The sequence below is a fragment of the Saccopteryx bilineata genome, chromosome 3 (assembly GCF_036850765.1).
Source record: "Saccopteryx bilineata isolate mSacBil1 chromosome 3, mSacBil1_pri_phased_curated, whole genome shotgun sequence".
NCBI lineage: Eukaryota > Metazoa > Chordata > Mammalia > Chiroptera > Emballonuridae > Saccopteryx > Saccopteryx bilineata.
The window spans coordinates 159,095,038-159,118,006 of record NC_089492.1 but is presented as its reverse complement, the minus strand read 5'-3'; the positions used below and the strand labels follow the sequence as shown (position 1 = coordinate 159,118,006).

At 37.7% G+C, this 22,969-nt stretch overlaps 1 protein-coding gene across 9 annotated transcripts in view; it reads left to right on the top strand.

The window, feature by feature from the left end:
- The window catches only part of IL1R1 (interleukin 1 receptor type 1), a 127,350-nt gene that overhangs the window by 76,569 nt on the left and 27,812 nt on the right, over positions 1-22,969 (top strand). For 4 of the 9 annotated variants that reach the window (XM_066267903.1, XM_066267907.1, XM_066267909.1 and 1 more), the window contains 8 exons: positions 1,370-1,446; positions 4,560-4,723; positions 5,882-5,933; positions 6,327-6,393; positions 14,089-14,323; positions 14,432-14,621; positions 15,473-15,641; positions 17,452-17,517. In XM_066267903.1, coding sequence (XP_066124000.1) covers positions 6,333-6,393; positions 14,089-14,323; positions 14,432-14,621; positions 15,473-15,641; positions 17,452-17,517 — 721 coding nt within the window. In that variant the 5' untranslated portion in view covers positions 1,370-1,446; positions 4,560-4,723; positions 5,882-5,933; positions 6,327-6,332. The remainder of the gene's footprint in view (positions 1-1,369; positions 1,447-4,559; positions 4,724-5,881; positions 5,934-6,326; positions 6,394-14,088; positions 14,324-14,431; positions 14,622-15,472; positions 15,642-17,451; positions 17,518-22,969) is intronic. The other 5 variants (XM_066267904.1, XM_066267908.1, XM_066267911.1 and 2 more) reach the window with 3 other exon arrangements.

The window sequence follows — 22,969 nt, the reverse complement described above, 5'->3', positions numbered from 1 at the left end:
TTTTTGTCTTCTCATTATGTCTGTGTTTGGGTGTCTTGCTTATAGAGCTGGTTGAGTCTAGGTTTGGTGTTGTCTGTCTCCTGTTTTCAGTTGTGTTATTTTTAGGCCTTCTTGGGTTGGTATCAGCTATTATTTGTAATCCACTTTCGGATTTGGGCAGCTTTGAAGTCTTGATTTGTTTGTTTTCTTAACAGGTGATAGTCTTGTTTACTGATCTCAGCAGGGGTCTTCCTTGAAACTGTATCCAGGAATGCCATGGTTGTAACCTGAGACTCTGAAGGCCTCTTCCACCAACTAATCTCTTTGGGGGCAGGGTATTTTCTCAGCTTCAGTAGGGGGAGGTGTATCTCAGATCTCCATGGAGACCTGAGTTACTGCCCCTCCTCCCCACTTCTTGTTTTCAGCTGTGTCTTGTGGCGCTGATTGGAGCTGGAGAGATGTCTGGAGATCTCTGATCCGGAAGCCATTCAGTACTGTTTTGTGAGGAAGGATCAGTCCCTCCCCCAGCTATGGCCTCCTCCAGCATGAATGAGTCAGCTTTTTTTAGGTTGTTTCTTGCATTCCTTAGCCCCTCACAGTCTGTCCCTCTCTCTTTCCTTTCCACTTGGGAGATAAGCTGGTCTTTTCAACACACCTCGCTCCTTGGTCGCCAGGCAAATGTCTATGAGCAGTATTTTCTGCTGTTTTTCCTGGAGTTAGATCCCCTCTGGGCTCTTAGCCTCACCCCCCCCCCCCCGTTCCTGTAAGCAGGGGAGATTCAGGCACTCCCTACCAGGTTTGTTGTGGCTTCTTCTTTGCTCCTTGGTTTTTGAGAGCTGTTCTTGGAGTCCAGAGTTGGTTTTTCATGCTTATTTTTTCTAAATTGATTTGTATTTCAGTTTGGTCTGGTCGTGAGAGCTGGGCATCTGTGCATCCACCTACTCTGCTGTCATCTTCAGGTCTGTAGGTGGCTTACATTTCTTACACTTCTATTTTCTTGCAGTCATTCTTCTATATCGTGCGCATCTCTGCTCAGCAGCCTGCTGAGACCTCACGTTGTTTCTGCTTGAGTATGCCTATTCTTGTTCGTTTGGTTTTGACATCTGGTGCATTTCTCTGAGCTCTATTCTCCAAGTGCATTAGGCTATGAGGTCCCAGAGGTGTGGGATTCATTTCTGCATCTGTGTCTAGCACTGTACCAGGCATGTGCATAAATGCCTCACCTAGTGACTTGATTTTCTGAGACTGGGGAATGTACATGCCTTTAACAATGACTTGGTTTTGTAAGGTTTTTTAAAAATTTTTTTTATGCCTGTTAAGATCTTTGTGGCCTTTGGTGACTTTAAGATTCTTCACTCAAACTTAGGCCCATGTGTTCTTCCTCCTGCAGGTAGACGTGCCCTGTGAAGATGGTGATCCTTTCCTGAGCAGCAGGACCACTTCCTACAGGAAAAGGCCTTTTTGGAGGTAACAAGGCTAGTTCACCCCAGGGGTCCACCATCAGCTGAAGTCCTGCATCCTCAGTTTTATTTATTTATTTATTTTTATTTTTTTATTATTATTCATTTTTAGAGAGGAGAGGGACAGACAGAGGGAGAGAGAGAGAGGAGAGACAGAGAGAGAGAAAGGGGGAGGAGCTGGAAGCATCAACTCCCATATGTGCCTTGACCAGGCAAGCCCAGGGTTTCGAACCGGCGACCTCAGCATTTCCAGGTCGACGCTTTATCCACTGCGCCACCATAGGTCAGGCCTACATCCTCAGTTTTAGGTGGCTCTGGAATACCTCATATTATGTACAAAATATTTTATTTTTCTCAGTACATTTTTCTTTGTGTCAACTCCATGGTTTTATCAGATTTCTGAATGTGTCTGTGATCCCATTCAGAGCACTTTCCACTCACTTCCCCCTCACTTCCCCAGGGTTACTATTCCCAGAGCTACAGCTATGACATATGTTGTGATGGCTTCTAATTCCATATCTGTGTGCTGGCCAGTTCCAGCATGTCCCAGGCCCTGCTGTCCACTTTACTGAACTTTCACTCACACTCAGAGTCTTGATTTCAGTTGGAAGCAGCACTGCTCACCTAGTCCCAGGAGACATAGGTCTATTGATGCCATGAGTGACAACCTCTGGGCATCTCCTTGTGATGGCTGGATGTCAGAACCTGCCCTCCTTACCTAGATCTGCTACACGCTGGTCCCCACCTGAATGAATCTGGGCTGGTAAGTGCCAGACCCACTCAGTCACCCCTTCTTTGCCTCTGAGGGGTTCTGACCTGTGCCTCCATCTGTCAGTCTGTCCTTGCTGGCTGGCTCACGTCTCTCCTCTGGTTCTCCCCCATGGCAGCCTACTCTCCCACTTTCCCAGTTGTCCCCAATTTATATGCTATACCAGGGCCGACATTTCTGTAACAAATGAAAATCTGATTGTATCCTACCCTATGGCTTAAAACAAGTGATGTTTTTGGCCATCTACAAAGTACAGTCCCAATGCCTCAGAAAGACTCTTCCAGTTTTGGGTACTTTCAGTCTCTCTAGCTTTGCCTGTTGACACCCTACCTTTGCCTTATGCTCCAAATATGATCTCTTCCATGCCCTCACTATCACCCTGACTTTTCCAGGAGTACTCCTCCAGGCTGCATTGGGGTCTAGCCTCCCTCATCTTCTGAGCATCTGTTCCCATGGCTACCCCCCACTACTATAGAACTCTCCATGAACGTGCCTATTCCCCCATCACTCTATAACTCTCCATGGATATACACATTTCCCCTGATGGCTGATGACCTCACTGAGCCAGGCCTTATGTCATTATTCCTAGTTTTGTTTCTGGGGCCATCTGTAGATGCAGGCACATAGTAGGTATTTAATAAACAATTATTGAATTTGGCAATGAATGAATGAAGAAATGAATGGACCATTCAAGGCATTTCCCTAAATCCTATATTTGTCATCAGAGCATGCAGTGATTTATAATGGTGAACATTTGTATGTGATCATTTGCCAGATAATTGTCTCAGCCCTTAAATGAAGACAACTCATTTAATTCTCACAACAAATGTCAATGTTACTGTTATTCTGTTTTTTTTCAAGTGGGGCACTGGAGCATGAAAGTTGAGTGCTGTTGATGGGGTATGTGGAATGCATCTTGTGATCCCATGTGGCCAGCTGCCTAAATTGTGACCTCCTTGCAAAGAAAATTCTTCTTCAATATTTTATTTATATATTGATTTATTTAGTTTTTCTGTTTTTGTCTCTGATATTAGCACACTGCCTGGCACACAGTCGAATACAGGTGTTGTTGAGGGGCTTCCTGACTTGGTCAGTTTTTCAGTGACTGGCAACATGGAGGCTGGTCCCATTTGGCTTTTCATGTGGAATTTCAGTCTTGGTTTGTGTTCATTTTTGTTGGGAGTGTGGTTTGTTTAGTCTCGGGTACATCTTTGCCTTTTTCCTTTCCATGGTGCTTACTCCCTTGTGTCATCTGACCCTAACCCTACTGCCATGCCTGGAGCTGAACCCCTGACCTTAAGGTTCTGGAACTTACATGAATTCAAAAAGTCCCCTTCTGGGAAAAGGGGCCACTTTCCCATTCTGCTTTTTCCCAGAATAGTTCTGGGCAAGATAAATAAAACTGGGACATATGGGGCTTGGCTTCTTTGTTTTATGGACTATTAGAATAAGAAAAAGTCTGAGATCATCTGACTCCTTGACCACCTGTACAAATGAGGGAATGGAAGCCGAGAGAAAAGTCACACTAGGCAGCCGAGTATGGTTTTGGACTTTCAATTATTATTTTCATATTATCTTTAAATTTTAGTAATATAATTTAACTGAATATATCCCGAGTATTATTGCTTCAACATGTAACATAAAATTACATCAATTTAAATATTATTATTATTTTCCTTTTCTTGTTATCTTTTGCTCAATTCTTCAACCCCCTCACCTGGTCCTCCTTCCCAAACAGCTGTCAGCATGCTCTCTATGAGCCTGTCTCTATTTTGCTTGTTAGTTCAATAGATTCCATATATGAGTGAAATCATATGGTTCTTGTCTTTCTCTGACTGGCTGAGACTTGCAGTTATTAATTTTTTTTTGCTCACAATTCATTAAAAATTTTATCTTAAGATATGCTCTGTATGAATGCAGTCTGACATCTTCCTTTGCTTCTCCCCAGCCTCGTAATCAGACAAGCCAGGTCTTGTACTAAATGATCTAACAGCTGGCCATGTTCATTAGTGGTACAGTGCCTTTCATTTGTAGAAACTAACGTGAGTTATTGCTTGGCTTGAAACTGGTAATTGGGAAACATTTTAACCTTTTATTTTCTTCTTCCCTAGCAGAGAGACTTAAAACACATTTCCTTACTGATATGGAAAGAGCTAATAGGCATGCTGTAAGACGTCAAAGCTTTCTGTCATATTTTAATAACATGAATATAGTTGGGTTTTTGTGTGTGACAGAGACAGAGAGAGGGACAGACAGGAAGGGAGAGAGATGAGAAGCATCAGTTCTTCATTGAGACACCTTAGTTGTTCACTAATTGCTTTCTCATATGTGCCTTGATTGGGGGGCTACAGCAGACTGAGGGACCTCTTGCTCAAACCAGTGAGCTTGGGCTCAAGCTGGTGAGCCCTGCTCAAACCAAATGATCCTGCACTCAAGCTGGTGACCTTGGGCGTTCGAACCTGGGTCCTCCGCACCCCAGTCTGACATTCTATTCACTGCGCTACTGCCTGCTCAGGTGAATATAGTTTAAATGTAAATATGATAGTACTATGAATCTAGGCTAATTTGGGAGAAGGTCAATTTATGTGAATAGAGACAAAATTACAAGACATTTAAGGAATACATTTATTTAAAACTACATTGTAACATTTTTATACCTTTTAATGCCACTTCTTAAATAGAACATTTTCCAGCTACTGTTTAAATGATTGTAAGTCATTAGAGAATGAACTAGTGATGTCTTGGTGAAAATATTTTGTGTTTGCAATTAACTTATAAATGGCAGATTTTATCAAAGCATAAAATTATCAAAGCACGGTCTGTTCTGGACCTTGCCACTAAAATTGGTGAGACGATAACCATTGCTTTTGTTCATTTTTTTTTCCATTCATTCCATGAGAACTAATTAAGAACTTCTGAGTCCTAGTGCTAAATGCTGGGGGATGTGGCTCTTGTCCTCATGAGTGGTGGCTGCTATAGTGCAGTGCTATCTCTGTCCTTGGTGGGGGAGCAAGTTTGTTGGGGAGAGTTTGGTTTGGAGCCTATTGAGTTTGAGGTACTCAGGGGCCCTCAAATATAGATTTGTGCAAAAGTTTCCTGAAGGTCCAAGACGGGAACTTACTGCATAATAGGGTCCTCATCCAGGAGCACCTAACAGGAACACCCAAAAAGAAGAGAGGTTATACTGCACATTAACTTCATTTGGGCTTGAGAAGTTTAGAAAAGTAGGCAAAATTGAAAATCCCCCCCCCCACATTCACTTGATATTATTTTAGTGATTTTTTTGTAGATAACTCAATGGTATGGTCTCCTTCCAGCATGAAATAAGTGCTGATGAACTTTCTGCCATCTATGTGGACAAAGCCTTATAATTAAAATAAGTTACTAAGACTATAGTTTAATACATAGTCCTACTGATGATCTATACCTGTTGTAGCTAATGCTATGTTGGTATGGCCTTCCAAGCCACAATTTATTTTTACTTTGTAATATAATTAATACATGCTCATTGTAGAAATTTTAGAAAGTGCCAGAGAAGGGAAAACCACCCAACCACAAGAACCAACCCAATTAATATATATATTGTTATCTTTTTGGTCTTTTTTTGTGTATGTGTGCATTTTCGTGTAACTGCATAATTTTATATAAGTAACTTAGTGTCTTACCATTTAAGATGAAGGTGTGACCTCTGAGCTGGACCTGGAAGTGAGGGGTGACTTTTGCAAGTGAGTACTGTTACTTGCTGTGTACCAGGCAGGGAACAAATCCATATGATTAGTAGTAAGCTGGTTTAGGGTCTAGTAAGTACTCTACTTTGAATGTAGTGTAAATAAGATTTGGGGGAAATTTAAATGGTATTCAAGACTAAAAATGAATATTGGGACAGATGAAGGAAGTTTTCCTAATCTTGAGTTGAACTAGTCCCCACTTCTGTTAAAAGTCTTTATTTTCCCTTCTCCCATTTCCTATCCAGAAAGATGATCACATTAATGATTTGGAGAGACTAAACCTATCAGTGTGACATGGTGGTGAGGGTGGGAACAGGTATTAACTTTAGAGATTTTCTGGAATAGTAACATTTTTTATTTTTTGTTTTTCCTCCATTCCTGTTTCTCTAGGAGAATATGAAAGTGTTACTCAGTCTTGTTTGTTTCCTAGCTCTACTGATTTCTTCTCTGGATGCCGGTAAGTTAAGCATTTCTGTGTATTATTATTGGTTTAGATTATTTGAGCCAATAAGTCTACCCTTTGCTGAGGAGACCTACGTGTGTTAGAGTGTGCCTTCAATACTTAATGCTGTTTACAACTCTGCTTTCAGCTTTACTTCCTGCTTGTGTTTGACCTTAAGGTCATCCATATTTAAGTGACTTGTGCCTTCTGTGGTCTTCCCTTGGCATGTACACAGCCCTGCATACATATGCACACTTCTGAATTACCCAGGAATATATTAGAGCTTTTCAAATCTCCCCATGGGCATTTAGTTCCCCAGATCGTCCTTTTTCTTTTGGCCAGACTCTTTGTGTCAATTGGTATCATGGCTTCAGGCAGCTTCTGTGTTAAACAGTTGCCATTGATTGGTATTTTTAAACAAACATTCAAGGAGTAGGACTTTTCCTGTGGAACTCTGAGTCAGGACAATAACAACACCATTCTGTGAGTGTGACTTTTCCACAGAACTTCCAGTCATGCCAAATTGTGGAAATGCTCAGGAATGGGACATTGTAAGGGGCCCTAAACCTAGCGTGCTCTTGCAAGCCTGCTGGTTTTCACAGCTGTTTGGAAGGCTGCTGCTTTTCAAGTTTATAGTGGAGCTGGAAATAGAGGAAGACAAGAGTAATTTAAGTTACAAAACCACAAATCCTGCGGTTCTCCAGAGATTCAGCTGTTGCTGGTGTTTTTTAAAATAAATGTTCTCATTGTTGCAACCCATTGATTTTGAAAAATTTCCAGTCTTTTTGTTGTTTTTAAGGAGGAATAAATTTATGGAGATCTGCCATTTAGAAATCCTGCCTCAAAAGCTCAAAAAATGTTTTTTTGTGTGTGTTTTATTTTACATAAGGATAGCCATATTTTTTTATAAGACTGTCTTTTCTCCAGTGAACTTCCTTCATGCCTCTGTAAGAAAAATCAGTTGAATATGTTTGTATAATTTATTTCTGGGACCTCTATTCTGTTCAGTGACCTACTTAGCTTTATGCCAGTACTACACTGTCTTAATTTGTATGGCTTTATAATAAATGTTGCAATAGGCAGTATAACTCTTTTAATTTGGTTCTTTTTAAAAAAAAGTTGTTTTGACTAATTATATATAAATTTTAGAATCAGCTTATAAATTTATACAAAAATGCCTGTTCAGATTTTGATGGGGATTGAGTTGAATATAATCAATTTGGAGACAACTAACATCTTAATGATATTGAATGTTCTAATCTATAAACAGATTATACAGGGAGGGGTTCCTCAGGGTAAGACAGTCTCGACATATGATATTTCGAGTTTATGATGCTCACTCCCATAAAAAGTTTAAAGTCTCAACTTTAAAAAATTGAGACTTGAGTGTTTTGGCTTACACCATTAGCATTGTACTTACAGACCATGTGGGTGAACTAGTTTGGTTTTGTGCAGTGGAAGAATATGCAGTATTCTTTTTCTGTGGCTTAATTGTGTTTTTTGTTCTAGATTATGATTTTACAACTGTGTTAGGATAGGTAAGTGGCTTAGGCTAGGGTGTGTTTCAACTTACACCAAAATTCAGGTTACGTCACTGTTATAGGAATAGAACTGTGTCTTAACCCGAGGACACCTTATATATTTCTCCATTTATTTAGATGGTGTTTAATTAATTAATTAATTTTTTTTGTGTTTAATTTATTTAAGCACTGTTTTATACTTTCAATTGGATAGGTCTGATGCATATTTTCTCAGATTTATCCTTAATTATTCATACCTTTTGATACCATTGTAAATGGTATTTTTTAAGATTCAGCTTTTCATTGTTCTTAGCTAGTACATGCAAACCCATTCAATTTAGCATACTCATTTACATTGCAATTTACTAATTCTTTGAGGTCTTCTGTAGATTTCATAGTATATTCCACATACATGATCCTGTTGTTTCCAACAAATAAAGCCATTTTACTTTATCCTTCAATCTGGATGTCATTTATTTTTTTCTTGCCTTAATGTACTAATTAGATTTTCCAGTACACTGTTGAATAAAAGTGGTTAGAGTAAACATCCTTACCTTACTCTTAAGCTTAGTATGTATGAGAGCTGTAGGTTTTTCATAGCTGTACTTCATCAGGTTCATGAAATTTTCTTCTATTCCTAGTTTGCTGAGAGTTTTTATCATGAATAGATATTGGATTTTGTCAATTTCTCTGCATCTACTGAGATATTATATAGTTTTTCTTTTAAACTCTGTTAATATATGGAATTTCATTGATTGAATTTTTTGAATGTGAGTCCAACTTTGCATTTCTAGAATATTATATACATCATAATATATTATCGTTTTTGATATGTTGTGGGATTCAGTTTGCTAAACTGTTTTAAAAAGATTTTGCATCATTGTTGATGATGAAGATTGGCTTATGTTTTATTTTATTTTATTTTCTTGTAATGTCTTTGTTTGGTTTGGTATTAGAATAATGTTGACCTCATAGAGTGAATTGAAAACTGTTACCTAACTCTTCAATTTTCTGGAAGAGTTTGTGTAAATTGGTGTTTCTTCTGTGAATATGCCAGTGAAGCCATCTAGGCCTGAGATTTTCTTTGTGGAAGGTTTTAGCTACAAATTTATAGGATCATTCAGGTTATTTATTTCTTCTTGAGGGAGCTCTTATATTGTCTGTGCCTTTCAAAGAATTTGCTCATTTCACATAAGTTGTTGAATTTATTGGCATAAATTTGTTCTTAACATTTTCTTATTACCCCTTTAAGACTGTTTTAATGAGAGATATCATCTCTCTTCCTGGACAGTCTGGCTAGAGATTTAACCAATCATATTGATTTTTTGAAGGAACTTGCTTTTCGTATCTTTGATTTTTCTCTATTGTTTTTCTGTTTTCCATTTCATTGATTATCTCTTGGATTTATATTATTTTTATCTTCTTATTTTGAGTACAGTTCTTTTTCTCTCATTTATTGAGTGGAAATTGAAATTGTCACTATGAGATCTTTTTTCTGATATAAGTATTTACTACTGTTTGTTTTTCTCTAGACTCTAGTTTCATTACATACCATTAATTTTGACATGTTGTGCTTTCCTATCATTCAGTTAAAATACTTTCTATTCTCTCTTTTTATTTCTTCTTTGATTCATGGGTTATTTAGACATGTGATTTTTAGTTTTTTTATGAATAATACTTTTTATGATTGCATTCTGCATACTGTTAAAGTTATGTTCTAGTCTACTGGTACTTGATGGAGCTGATAATTTAGAACAGTATGGTGTCCTAGTTGACAGTATATATATTTTTAAACATTTAAAATGTTTTCTCAAATATACTGGGAATTCCTAGACATCTTTCTGTACTGGTTTCTAATTGAATCCCATTGGCACCAAAGAATATACTTTGTCTAATTCAAATCCTTTTAAATGTATCAGTTATTGGGTTATGAGCATGAATATTACATATCTTGGTAACTTTGTTGTGTTTATTTTAAAAATGTGTATTCTGCTATTGGTGGGTAGGATTTTCTATAAATATCAATTATGCCAAATTAGTTAATATATAGTTCAAATCTTTTATATCATTCCTGATTATTTATCTAATTGTTCTACTTATTTATCAATCACTGGAAGTAGGGTATTGGAATCTCTGACTATAATTGTGGGCTTCTCTATTTCTCCTTGCAGTCTAGCAGTTTTTGCTTCTGGTATTTTGAAGCACTGTTAGTAAGTGAGTAAACATTTAGGATTGCTATGTACTTCTGATAAATGACTCCTTTATCATGATAATAACCTTCTTAACTTTTTTTTTTTTTTTTTTTTACAGAGACAGTCAGAGAGAGGGATAGATAGGGACAGACAGGAACGGAGAGATGAGAAGCATCAATCATTAGTTTTTCGTCGCGTGTTGCGACTTCTTAGTTGTTCATTGATTGTTTTCTCATATGTGCCCTGACTGCAGGCCATCAGCAGACTGAGTAACCCCTTGCTGGAGCCAGCGACCCTGCGTCCTAGCTGGTGAGCTTTTTGCTCAAGCCAGATGAGTCCGCGCTCAAGCTGGCGACCTCGGGGTCTCGAACCTGGGTCCTTCCACATCCCAGTCCAAAGCTCTATCCACTGCGCTACCACCTGGTCAGGCATAACCTTTTTTTATTTTATTTATTTATTTTGTATTTCTCTGAAGCTGGAAATGGGAGAGACAGTCAGACAGACTTCCACATGCGCCCACCAGGGGGCGACGCTCTGCCCACCAGGGGGTGATGCTCTGCCCCTCCAGGGCGTCGCTCTGTCGGGACCAGAGCCACTCTAGCACCTGGGGCAGAGGCCAAGGAGCCATCCCCAGCGCCCGGGCCATCTTTGCTCCAATGGAGCCTCGGCTGTGGGAGGGGAAGAGAGAGACAGAGAGGAAGGAGAGGGGGAGGGGTGGAGAAGCAGATGGGCGCTTCTCCTGTGTGCCCTGGCCGGAAATCGAACCCGGGACTTCTGCACGCCAGGCCGATGCTCTACCACTGAGCCAACCAGCCAGGGCCAGGTATAACCTTTTTAACTTTTTAAAATTAGTATTAACATTCTATATTCCCCCCTGCTTTTTAAAAAAGTTTTTGATGTATGTGTATCTTTATATTTAATTTTGTTTTATTGATTGCTTTTAGAGAGACAGAGAGAGAGAGAGAGAAAGAGAGAGAGAGAGAGAGCATTCATTTGTTGTTCCACGGGTTGTACATTCATTGGTTGCCTCCTGTATGTACTCTGACCAAGGATTGAACCCACAACCTTGCTGTTTCTGGATGATGCTCTAACCAACTGAGCTATTTGGCCAGGGTCTGTATCTTTATACTTAAAGTTTGTGTAAGGCCTGACCAGTGGTAGCTCAGTGGATGAAGTGCCGGTTTGAAACCTTGGACTTGCCTGGTCAAGGCACATAAGACAAGCCATCAATGAACAGCTAAAGTGAAGCAACTATGAGTTGATACTTCTTTCTCTCCCTCCCTCCCCTGTGAAGTCAATAAATAAAATCTTTAAAGAGTGTGTGTGTTAGGCAGCATACAGTCGAATCCTTCTTACTTTATCTAATCTGACCATGTCTGCCTTTAGGTAGGGGTGTTTAGACCATTAAAACTTTAAAATATGATTATTAATATGTTTGAGTTTAATTTTAGGACCTTGTTATTTTAGTTTCTATTTATCTCATAAAATCATTGTTTTTTCTCTTTTTGCTGCCTTTTGGATTGATTGAGGTTTTTATATGATTCATTTTATCTCCTGTGTTGGCTTATACTAGTAACTGTTATTGTTCTTGTTTTTTAAATAATTGCTCTTGGGATTCTAGTGTCCATTTCTTTTTATCATTATTTACCTTTAAGTAGTACTATATCATTTCACATATGGTATGAGAAACTTAAAACAATATACATCCTTTCTAAATCTTGGCCCTATTGTTTCTTTGCATTTTACTACTTTATATGTTATAAATTTCACAATACATTATTATTTTTGCTTTAAAAATTCAGTTATTTTAAAAAGAATCTAAATAATAAAAAATTATTTTATAATTACCCATATAGTTAATATTTCTGGTGTATTTATTCTTTGTGTAGATTCATTTTTTATTGACCTTATTTTCTTTATTTCTGAAGTGCTTCTTATATTTTTCTGATAGATTTGTGATGAATTTTTACAGTTTGTATAAAATATGTAAGAAGTTTTATTTTGCCTTTATTTTTGAAAGATACTTTCACTGAATATAGAATTCTAGGTTATTTTTTTTCTTTCAGTACTTACCTTTATTTTTGTTTCCTTCGGCCTGTTGTGTTTCTGACAAGAAGTCCATATCCTTTTCCTTTGTTTGGCAGAGTTTCCTTCGTGCTTCTTTTGCTTGGGCTTTATTGTGATTTGGGGGTTTGTGAGTTCCTTATTTCAAAATATCTTGAAAAACTTTAACCAGTATGTCTTCAAATACTTTTTATGTTTCATTCACCTTTCCTCCTTTTCAGGGATTGCTATTACATGTATTGAAGTTGTCCTGCAGCCAACTAATGCCCTGTTTATTTTGTTCTGATATTTTTCTCTCTCTGTTTAATTTTGAATAGTTTCTAATGTCTTAAAGTTCATAAATCTTTTCTCCTGAAATGTCAAGTTGGCCATTAATCACATTGAGTGTTATCTTTGTAAGTCAACATAGTTTTCATCTTTAGAAATTTGATTTCAGTATTTTTTTAAAAAAAACTCTGATATCTGTTCTCAACATGTTTGATTGTCTTGAATAAGTAGAGTGCAGTAGTAGTAAATATTTTAGTTTTTCCATTGATTAATTTGTCATCTCTTTCATTTCTGGGTTTATATTGGTTATTTTCTACTTTTTATTGGTTATATTGTACTGCTTCTTTGCATGCCTAGTAAACTTTGATTAGATATTAGACATTGTTATTTTTGCCATGTTGGGTGCTAGATATTTTTGTATTACTAAAAAATGTTCTTGGGTTTGTTCTGTCACAGGTTTGTTACTTGATTCTTTTGGGTATTTAAAAGAATTATTTTTCCATTGATTTGAGAGACAGTGAGGAAGGGAAAGAGAGAGGTTGGGGAAGGAAGAGAGAGAGAGAGAGAGAGAGAAGCATTAATTAGTTGTTACATTACACTTAGTTGTTCCATTTAGCTGTGTACTCATTGGTTGCTTCTTATGTGTGCCCTGACCAGGGATCAAACCTGCACCCTTAGTGCACTGGAACAGGGCTCTTTCCACTGAGCAGCTCAGGCAGGGCCTGATCCTTTTAGGTCTTTCTTTTAAATTTTATTAGTCATGATCAGAAAAAAGTTTTATTCTAGGCCTAATTTGCCCCACCTACTGAGTCACAGCCCTTCTGGCTATTCTACTTTATGTCCCATGGTTAATGAAGTTTTCCATTCCAGTTGTTAACAGCAGCTATTTCCAGAATGGTGTGTGCTCCAGGTATTATATATTCTAATCCTTTTGGCAGTTCTCACTCTGGTGGGAAGTTTTATTATAAACTTATACTAAGCAATACTCAACTGAAACCTGAGAGACGCTCTGTAGATCTCCAAAATGCTTGCTCCCTTCCTCTCTCTTTCCCTTTTCTTCTCTCAGTGTAGTGCTAATCTTTTCGGTATTCTGCTCTGCAAGCTTTTGCTTCACCTGAATTCCCAGCTCAATTTCCTCAACTCAGAGAACAATGGACTTTGTCTTTGATTTCTCCTTGCAATATCATTGCTTTGAATCTCTCTAGGCAGTAATTTGGAAAAATTACAGGGCTTGCCTCCTTTCATTCCATCCTTACTGGTATCTATGATCTTTGTTCCCAGAGGCTCAAAGTCTTGAACACTGTTGTTTCATATCCTTTGTCCATTTTTCAGTTGTTCAGGTAGGAGGGTAAGTCCAGTCCCTGATACTCCATCTTGTACTGAAGCAGATCTTTTGCCTGCTACATTTTCACCAGTTTTTAGATGAATTAAGAGAGGAGGAGAGATTAAATGACTTTCTCAGGGCACTCAGGTAGTAACACAACTGGATTTGAATATAAATATTTCAGACTTCCACGATAAGGCTGTTAAATCAAAAGGATGTTAAAACTTTCATAGTTCATATAAACTGATGTATTGAATACTTGATATGTTTCTATATAGATGTTACAGTAAGAAATATTGACAAATTTCATACAGAATTTGCTTTTCCTTTCTCCTTTTTAAAGGTGAATGTGAGGAACGTGAAGAACGAGTAATTTTAGTTTCTTCTGCATATGAAATTGATGTTCGTTCATGTCCTCTTAACCCAAATGAAAAAAAAGGCACTATAAATTGGTATAAAAATGATAGCAAGACATCTATATCTACAGAGAAAGACTCCAGAATTCATCAGCACAAAGATAAACTTTGGTTTGTTCCAACTAAGGTTGAGGATTCAGGACATTACTTTTGTGCAGTGAGGTAAGAAAGGAACTAATGTGTTACAAACATATGTTTTATGTATCTACAGTAGTTAAAAATGGAAAAATCCTTTAATGGTGCTTAATTCTCCTATTTTGATTTATTTAGTAATTCAACTTACTGCCTCAAGATTAAAGTAACTGCAAAATTTGTACAACACGAACCTGACTTATGTTATAGTGCACAAGCTTTATATACACAGAGACTACCTATTGCAGGAAATGGACAACTTGTTTGTCCTCATTTGGATTCCTTTAAAGATGAGAACAATAAGTTACCTGAAATACAGTGGTATAAGGTAATATTATATTAAATATACTTTTTACTTTTATTAAATATATATATATATATTTTACTTCCCTAGCTAGTACAATATCTTTCTGTCATAGACAATATGTTGAATCTGCAAAGTACTTTTACATTTGGCATATTGTTTTCTTTGAGTGGTGAAACTTAATAGGCAATTTTAAACAAATGTTGAAAAACTACATATATTTTATTTGCAGCTTAATTAAAATCTTACTTTTCTATTTTTGTTTAATAAGTTTTTGTTGAGAAGAGTATAAGAATAAAAAATTTAAAGAAAAGACTGAATATAAATTATAGCATTTTTAAGAAATAATTACTTACTACAAAATATATTCTTTAGTGTTTTATTAAAAATATCAAGTGGTCCTTAAATAACTTGGTAGTTTCTGTAACAGTCTTAAAAGTGATGGCTAGCACTGCATGGAACATATCATGTTTGGTACCTTGGACCTACCTAGTTAGTTGGAGCTTACTTGGGAATGCAATCTATGAAGGGTAAGAAACTCAAAATCAATAATATAAGTGAAGAAAGAAAGTGCAGCATTACAAAGAAATTATAGTGTGTTTTCTTTTTAATGCCAAATAAATTTGTCTTTAAAGGGCAAGGCTCATAGGCCTAAACATTTAATATCCTAAGATTATAATTTTGACATTTGCCATAAAATTGCAATATTGAAACTTGTATGCAAGGAAACTTTCTTTGAATATCTGTGCATATTTGTGTATATATACTTATAACGTATACATGTGCTGATATGAAAACAATGGAATTTTTTTTCCTGGCAGACTAGAGAAAGTTATTAATTGGTTGCAATATTTCATTCCTGTCATTTTATCTAGGATTGCAAACCTTTACTTCTTGATAATATAAACTTTGTTGGAGAATCAAGTAAACTCATCATCATAAATGTGACTGAAGCTCATAAAGGGAACTATACTTGTCTTGCGTCCCACACCTACTTGGGAAAGCAATATCGCATTACCCGTGCTGTAGAACTTTTAACTCTTGGTGAGTCCTAGTTTCAGTCCTAGGAAATTAAATCTGGGCAGGCCCAGAGACCATGATGCTGATAGTGCTTTCGTTGTCAATGAAGGAACTGAGTCTATGAGAAGCTATGACTAAATCCATGAGAAGCTTAAGCCAAAGGTCACATGGTTTTAGTTTTTGTTGCTAAATAGTATGTACATTACTTTCATTCCTGTTTCAGATGCAGTTCTAATTAAACATCAATGTGAGCTACATTTTCAATGGAACTAGGAGGCTCATTCTTTGAGATAGCTAAAGATGCTTCTTTCTGAGAGTTCTGGGGCTGGTTGCTGGCTGGTGTATGAGGATACTCTGATGGCCTTCCCTTGGGGAATCTGAGTGTTTAGCGATGAGCATGGTGGCATGGATGCTAATGGGCTTTGGAATAAGTTACGCTTCCAGAATCTACCTCTTGGTAGATCCCTGTAGCCCAGTTACTTTACATATCTAAGCCTCTGTACAAAGATGGTACAACTTTTCCAAGTTGTTGGAAAGATTAGAGATCAACTGTATGGTTATGTGTCTGGTGCAGAACAGATAAGCAATCAGTAGATATATTGATAATTATTTTTGTTAATTTCTGGAGGCTTTTAATTCTCTAATAACCATGTTTCATATTAAAAACTATTTCACAACAAAACGCACTCTTACAAATTACCTAGGGATGGGAAGAATGTTCAACCTTTCTGTAAGTATCAGATTTTGTTAAGTATTTAGTAATATACAAAGAGTTACTCTAACCAGGGGTTTGAAAGTAAAAGGGGTCTCTATTAATAATTATGCTGGGACAACAGGCATAAATAGGGAATATCCCAGAGTCACCCAGAATATGATCACCTACATCTAGATGAGTTTTTGCAATTGTATAATAATTTATGTTTTCCCAAAGTTTATTTTATTAAATCAGAGTTAATTTCTATAAGCTATTTGAGATTTTAGTAGCCTTTCTCTGGTCATTCTAAGGCTCTGGTTTGTTTTTCTTGAGGTATAGAAACCAGACCAACAGATATATTTTTTATCTCCTTTTCTGATTCCTTATGTAGAAATAATATACTTAACTATGGGTGAGATAATTTTTTATTTTCTTCTAAAGGAATATTCATAGCTATTTATTAAACATCGACTCTATGCCAAGCACTGTTCTAGGTATATATTAGCAAACAAGAGCCAGTATCCTGCTTTGATGGAGCTGGCTTGTTTTTATGTTTTGTTTTTGTTTTTGAATACTTGATATTCAAGTTTGTAGATTCTCAGGATTGACCATGAGTTATCCCTTAAAGCCAATTTTCTTGTAAATAAAATTCAGAATAATTACTGGAGCTACTTAATATTTGTATGCCTGATAATAAATAATGCCAAATTCCTTGACATTCTACTCTTGCATTATGATTAAAAGTACTGATTATAAGCAGGTCCAACACTGGATGACCCCTCTGGGGAGTAATGCTCCACCCATGGAAGTACCTGTCCACTTGTTCCTGATTTGCTCTAAGAGAGGCATTGTCTGGAGCCCCAGGCCCTGGTGTTGTGTGTGGTTTTCTGTAGCACCAACCTCCATGGGTTCAGAAGGGTGTAGGCTTTGTAGTGGGTATTCATGGTTTTTCCGTGGCTGCATGTTGGCCTCCTTCCTTCACCTCTTGCCTTCTCTCCTGCCTTAAATGTTCTATGCACTTGAGAGAATATTTGCCTGATTACTGTGTAGTATATTTTGGTATATTTGTCCAAGTGTTGTTATTAATTGAGATTCTGATCTATACAAGACTGAGAAACACTATGTATGTTTTTCTTTCAGAGGAAAATAGGCCCATGAGGCCCGTGATTGTTAGTCCAGTTAATAAGACGATGGAAGTGGTCTTAGGTAAGTGGCCTCCAATCGGTATGCTGAATTATTTTGAATTCAAGGCTAAGATAAATTATACTTTTATGACACATAACTCGAGCTGTTTACTGGATATATCTATAATTAGAGAGACAGTGGCATAGATTATGTCTAACTGTTTCTTTGGATTTCTTGTTTCTTATGGCACAAATCTTATCTTTTATGATGAACCCATCCTTGCTTTCTTGTGGAAACTTATTACTCATGAAAACACTAGCTAAGGGCCAATATCAGCAGACCTAGGAATGAGAAGTATAATTTATTTGGCACACGATGAATCTCTTACAAGTAGATTTAAGCTTTTAGGCAGAAGAGTAAGACTACAGGTCAAAAAGATAGTAATTTTACACCTGGGGTTTAGGGGCAGAGACACACCCACTACCCTTCCTAATCCCTGAATTGCTGCAGGCTCTAGATCAGGGGTAGTAAACCTTTTTATACCTACCGCCCAATTTTGTATCTCTATTAGTAGTAAAATTTTCTAACCACCCACCGGTTCCACAGTAATGGTGATTTATTAAGTAGGGAAGTAATTTTTCTTTATAAAATTTATAAAGCAGAGTTACAGCAAGTTAAAGCATATAATAATAATTACTTACCAAGTACTTTATGTCAGATTTTTGCTAAGTTTGGCAGAATAAATCTTTATAAAACAACTTACTATAGTTAAATCTATCTTTTTATTTATACTTTGGTTGCTCCACTACCACCAGCCATGAAAGCTGGAATGCCTACTAGTGGGCAGTAGGGACCAGGTTGACACCACTGCTCTAGACTCTACCAGAGGTTTATTCAATGGTTCGGCCCAACAAGCAGCCAACGGACTGGCTGCAGGAGGTGTTACTCAGGGAACTTTGGCCTTTTAAGTGGACCTTCCCCCAGGCCCAGAGTGGGTAAAAGCCAGCCAAGGTGTGCAGCTTTGTATTTCCATGTGCACCTGGGCCCAGCAGTGGCAGCCACAAAATCTGAATTGCTTGTAGCTCCAAGAAAGTTGCTGAGGGCTAGTCATGGGCAGTGTCTCCCACTGGTCTGTGCTGGGTTCCTAACAGGGAAGCCCAAGGATGGCACATCCAGTGGCCAGCTGTAGAGAGCATTGGTTCAGGACCTAACAACCCTTGTTATAGTGGTATCCTAAAGAAGGGTTTTTCACACCTGACCCAACTGATGTGAGTTCTACTCTCTGTGATCAGCACTGGCAGAGTGGCTCATGTGCATTGGATAGGGTGGAGCTTCACAGTTAGCCAGCCTGGGTGCTGGATATCCTACTTGCTGGGCTAAATTCCACAAGAGAAAGGAAGACAGGCTTGGAGTATGGACATTTAATGTGTGGGTCCCTGTAAGCCTATTGTTGGATATGGTTGAGGGGCTTAGCAATTTTCTGGGGGGGCACAGTCAACCCCCAGGAGAGGACTCTCTCAGTCTTCCTCCCTGGGACCAGGGTCTCACCAGCTTTAAAAACTGCAGAGGGAACTGTTGGCCACACTTGATCTGAACCTGCTGCTCAACTTGTTGGGGAGAAATAAAATTTGAGAATCCAGCAATGGCTGAGGGATTAAGCTCTGGAGGAGAGACCAAATTCCCTGGACTGAGATCCTGACCAAGAGACCCCTGAAGTAGGGGGTCCCACTAACATTGTATTCCCAACCTCAGTTGCCCTAAGCTGCCAAGCATGCAACCTGTAGAGGGGTTGGTTTGGTGAGGCCTGTATGAGCCCACACTACAGTCTTTCTACAGAAGACTCTGTAGGAAGACCAAGCAGCTGCCAGAGGAAGAGGAACAGTTGAAAAGTGGAGACAAATCTTACAGAGCTTGGGGCTTTTACAGAGCTGCTGTCATCTCTAAGCAGGAGGTAGCTGATCCTTATACAAAGGTTGGTCCCTCCCACACTACCCAGGCACAGAAAATGTAGACACAAACAGCTTAAAGAGCCATAGCTGCAGATAGGTAGCCCTCAGCGGGTTACAAACAACAGATGACACCAACCCAAGAAGATCTAGAGCCAACACAACTGGTAGTGGGTGGCAGACACCACCAACACAGACTCAGCTACACAAGCAGCAGGCCCAATGGAGGAGTCTAGCAGGCACCAGACACTGTGGAGAATAAATACGCTCAACAGGACAGACATTGCACAGTGTGTAATACACATGATCAAAGTTAACTCTTAGATCCAGCCAGCCTGAAGTGATAACAGTATCCACAAAAGGACCAATAGCATTCAATACTCATATACAGCAAGAGGGAAAATAGTACCCACAAGAAGCATACCTAGAACAAGGGGAACAGGTGGCTGGGAGGTCAGTACCACTGAGCTCATCTTCTTCATAAAGACACCACAAAACTTTCAAAGTCAGTGCTACCTAATACACAGACAAAATGGCAAACAGAGAAATGGGACTCAAATGAATCAACAAGAGAAATCCCTCAAAAACAAACAAAATGAAATGGAAGTAACCAAACTATCAGATGTACAGTTTAAAATAATGATTTTTAGGATGCTTAAGGATCTTAGAGCAACAATGGATGGATGTAATGAGCACCTAAATAGATAGCAAGCATAAAAAAAGACATTAAAATTATAAAAAAGGACCAGTCAGACAGGACAAATACAATATCAGAAATGAAGACTCAATAGAAGGAATCAACAGCAGGCTAGATAAAGCAGAGGATCGAATCAGTGATTTGGAGACCAAGATAAACAGAAGCACAGAAACAGAGCAACAGAAAAGAAATCTAGCTCAAAAAGACCGAGGAAATGCTAAGAGAGCTCTGTGACATGAAGAGAAACAACATATGCATCATAGGGATTCCTGAAGAAGAAGAGAAAGAAGAAGGAATAGAGAAGCTATTTGAAGAAATCATAGCTGAAAATTTTTCTAAACCGGTGGAAAATGTCACACAAATTTAAGAAGCACAGAGAGGCCTGACCAGGTGGTGGCACAATGGATAAAGCACTAGACTAGGATGCAGAGGACCCAGGTTCTAAACACAGGGGTTGTGGGCTTGAGCATGGGCTCATCTAGTTTGAGCAAGGCTCACCAACTTGAAGCCATGGTTGCTGGCTTGAACAAGGGGTCACTCAGTTTGCTGTAGCCTCCCAGTCAAGGCACATATGAGAAAGCAATCAGTAAATAACTAAGGTGCCACAATGAAGAATTGATGCTTCTCATCTCTTTCACTTCCTGTCTGTCTGTTCGTATCTGTCCCTCTCTCTATCTCTTTCAGTCTATGTCACACACACACACAAAAAGCACAGAGGGTCCCATTAAGAGAAACCCAAGGAGGCCTACACCAAGACACATCATAATTAAAGCGCCAAAATTAAGAGACCAAGAAATAATACTAAAAGCTTCAAGAGAAAAGCAGTTAATTACCTACAGAGGAGCCTCCATAAGGATGACATTGGACTTCTCAACAGAAACACTTGAGGCCAGAGGGATTGGCCAGAAATATTCAAAGTGATGCAAAACAAGAACCTACAACCAAGACTTCTTTATCCAGCAAGGCTATCATTTAAAAGTGAAGGAGAAATAAAAAGCTCACCAGACAAAAAACAACAACAACAAAATAATTACAACCAAACCAGTACTGCAAGAAATGTTAAGGGGCCTGCTGTAAAAAGAGCAAAGGAAAAACAGAAATAGAGAAAAAGAGGATTGTAGATTTAAAAGATAAAATGGCAATAAATAAATACATATCAATTATAATTTTAAATGTAAATGGATTAAATGCTCCAATCAAAAGACATAGGGTAGCTGCATGGATAAGAAAACAGGACCCGTACATATGCTGTCTACAAGAGACACATCTCAGAACAAAAGATACATATAAACTGAACGTGAAGGTATGGATAAAAGTCTTTCATGAAAATTGGAATGTAAAAAAGTTGGGGTATCAATAATTATATCAGACAAAATAGACTTTAAAACGAAGGCTATAGTAAGGGATAAAGAAAGTCACTATATAATGATAAAGGGAGCAACCCAACAGGAGGATATAACCATTGTAAATATTTATGTGCCTAATATAGGAGCACCTAAATATATAAAGCAGACTTTGATGGAAATAAAGCATGAGATTGACAGCAATACTATAATCATAGAGCATTTGAATACCCCACTAACATCAATGGATAGATCCTCAAGACACAAAATTAATAAAGAAGCAGTGCCATTAAATGACACACTGGATTTAATTGATATCTTCAGAGCTAATCACCCCAAAGTAGCAGAATATACATTCTTTACAAGAGCTCATGGTATGTTCTCTAGGGTAGACTACATGTGAGGATACAAAACAAGTCTAAATAAAATTAAGAAGATTGAAGTCATATCAAGCATCTTCTCTGATTACAGTGGCATAAAACTAGAAATCAAATGCAATAGAAAACTGAAAAACATTGAGACACTTGAAGGCTAAATAGTATGTTATTATTAACAAGTAACAAATGGGTTAACAATGAGGTCAAGGAAGAAATAAAAAATTTCCTTGAAACAAATGAAAATGGTGGACATACAACAAATCAAAATTTACGGGACACAGTAGTCCTGAAAGGGAAGTTCATAGCATTACAGGCATACATTAAGAAGCAAGAAAAAGCTCAAAAAATAAAAATTAAAAAAAGACAACAACAAGTGTAGACTCAACCAGCTCTACAAATAATACACCCAAACATACAGACATAATGAGAAGACAGAGAAGTACAATCCAAATGAAACCACAAGAGAAACCTTCAGGAAATGAACTGAGTGATATGGAAATAACCAAACTTCTGAATGCAGAGTTTAAAATAATGATTGTAAGGATGCTTAGGGATCTTGGAACAACAATGGATGGTCATTACAAACACCTAAATAAAGAAATAGCAAGTATAAAAAAGGATATTGAAATATTAAAATAGAATCAGTCAGACATGAAAAATACAATATCAGAAATGAAGACTGCAATGGAAGGAATTAAAAATAGGATGGATGAAACTAAGGATTGAATCAGTGAGTTGGAGGACAAGTTGAATGAAGACATGGAAGCATAGCAGAAAAAAGTAAAGAGACTCAAAAAGTCTGAGGAAACTCATAGAGCTCTGTGACAACATGAAGGGAAATAACATCCACATCATAGGGGTTCCTGAAGAAGAAGAGAAAGAACAAGGGATAGAGACTTTGTTTAATCATATCATAGTAGAAAACTTCCCTAAATTCATGCATGAAAAACTCTCACAATTCAAGAAGCACAGAGAACTCCATTAAAGAGAAACCCAAAGAAATCTACACCAAGACACTTCATAATTAAAATATCAAAGCTAAGTGATAAAAAGAAAATATTAAAAGCTGCTAGAGAAAAAAAGCTATCACCTACAAAGGAGCCACCATAAGCATGACATCCGACTTCTCAACAGAAACACATGAGGCCAGAAGGGAATAGCAAGAAATAT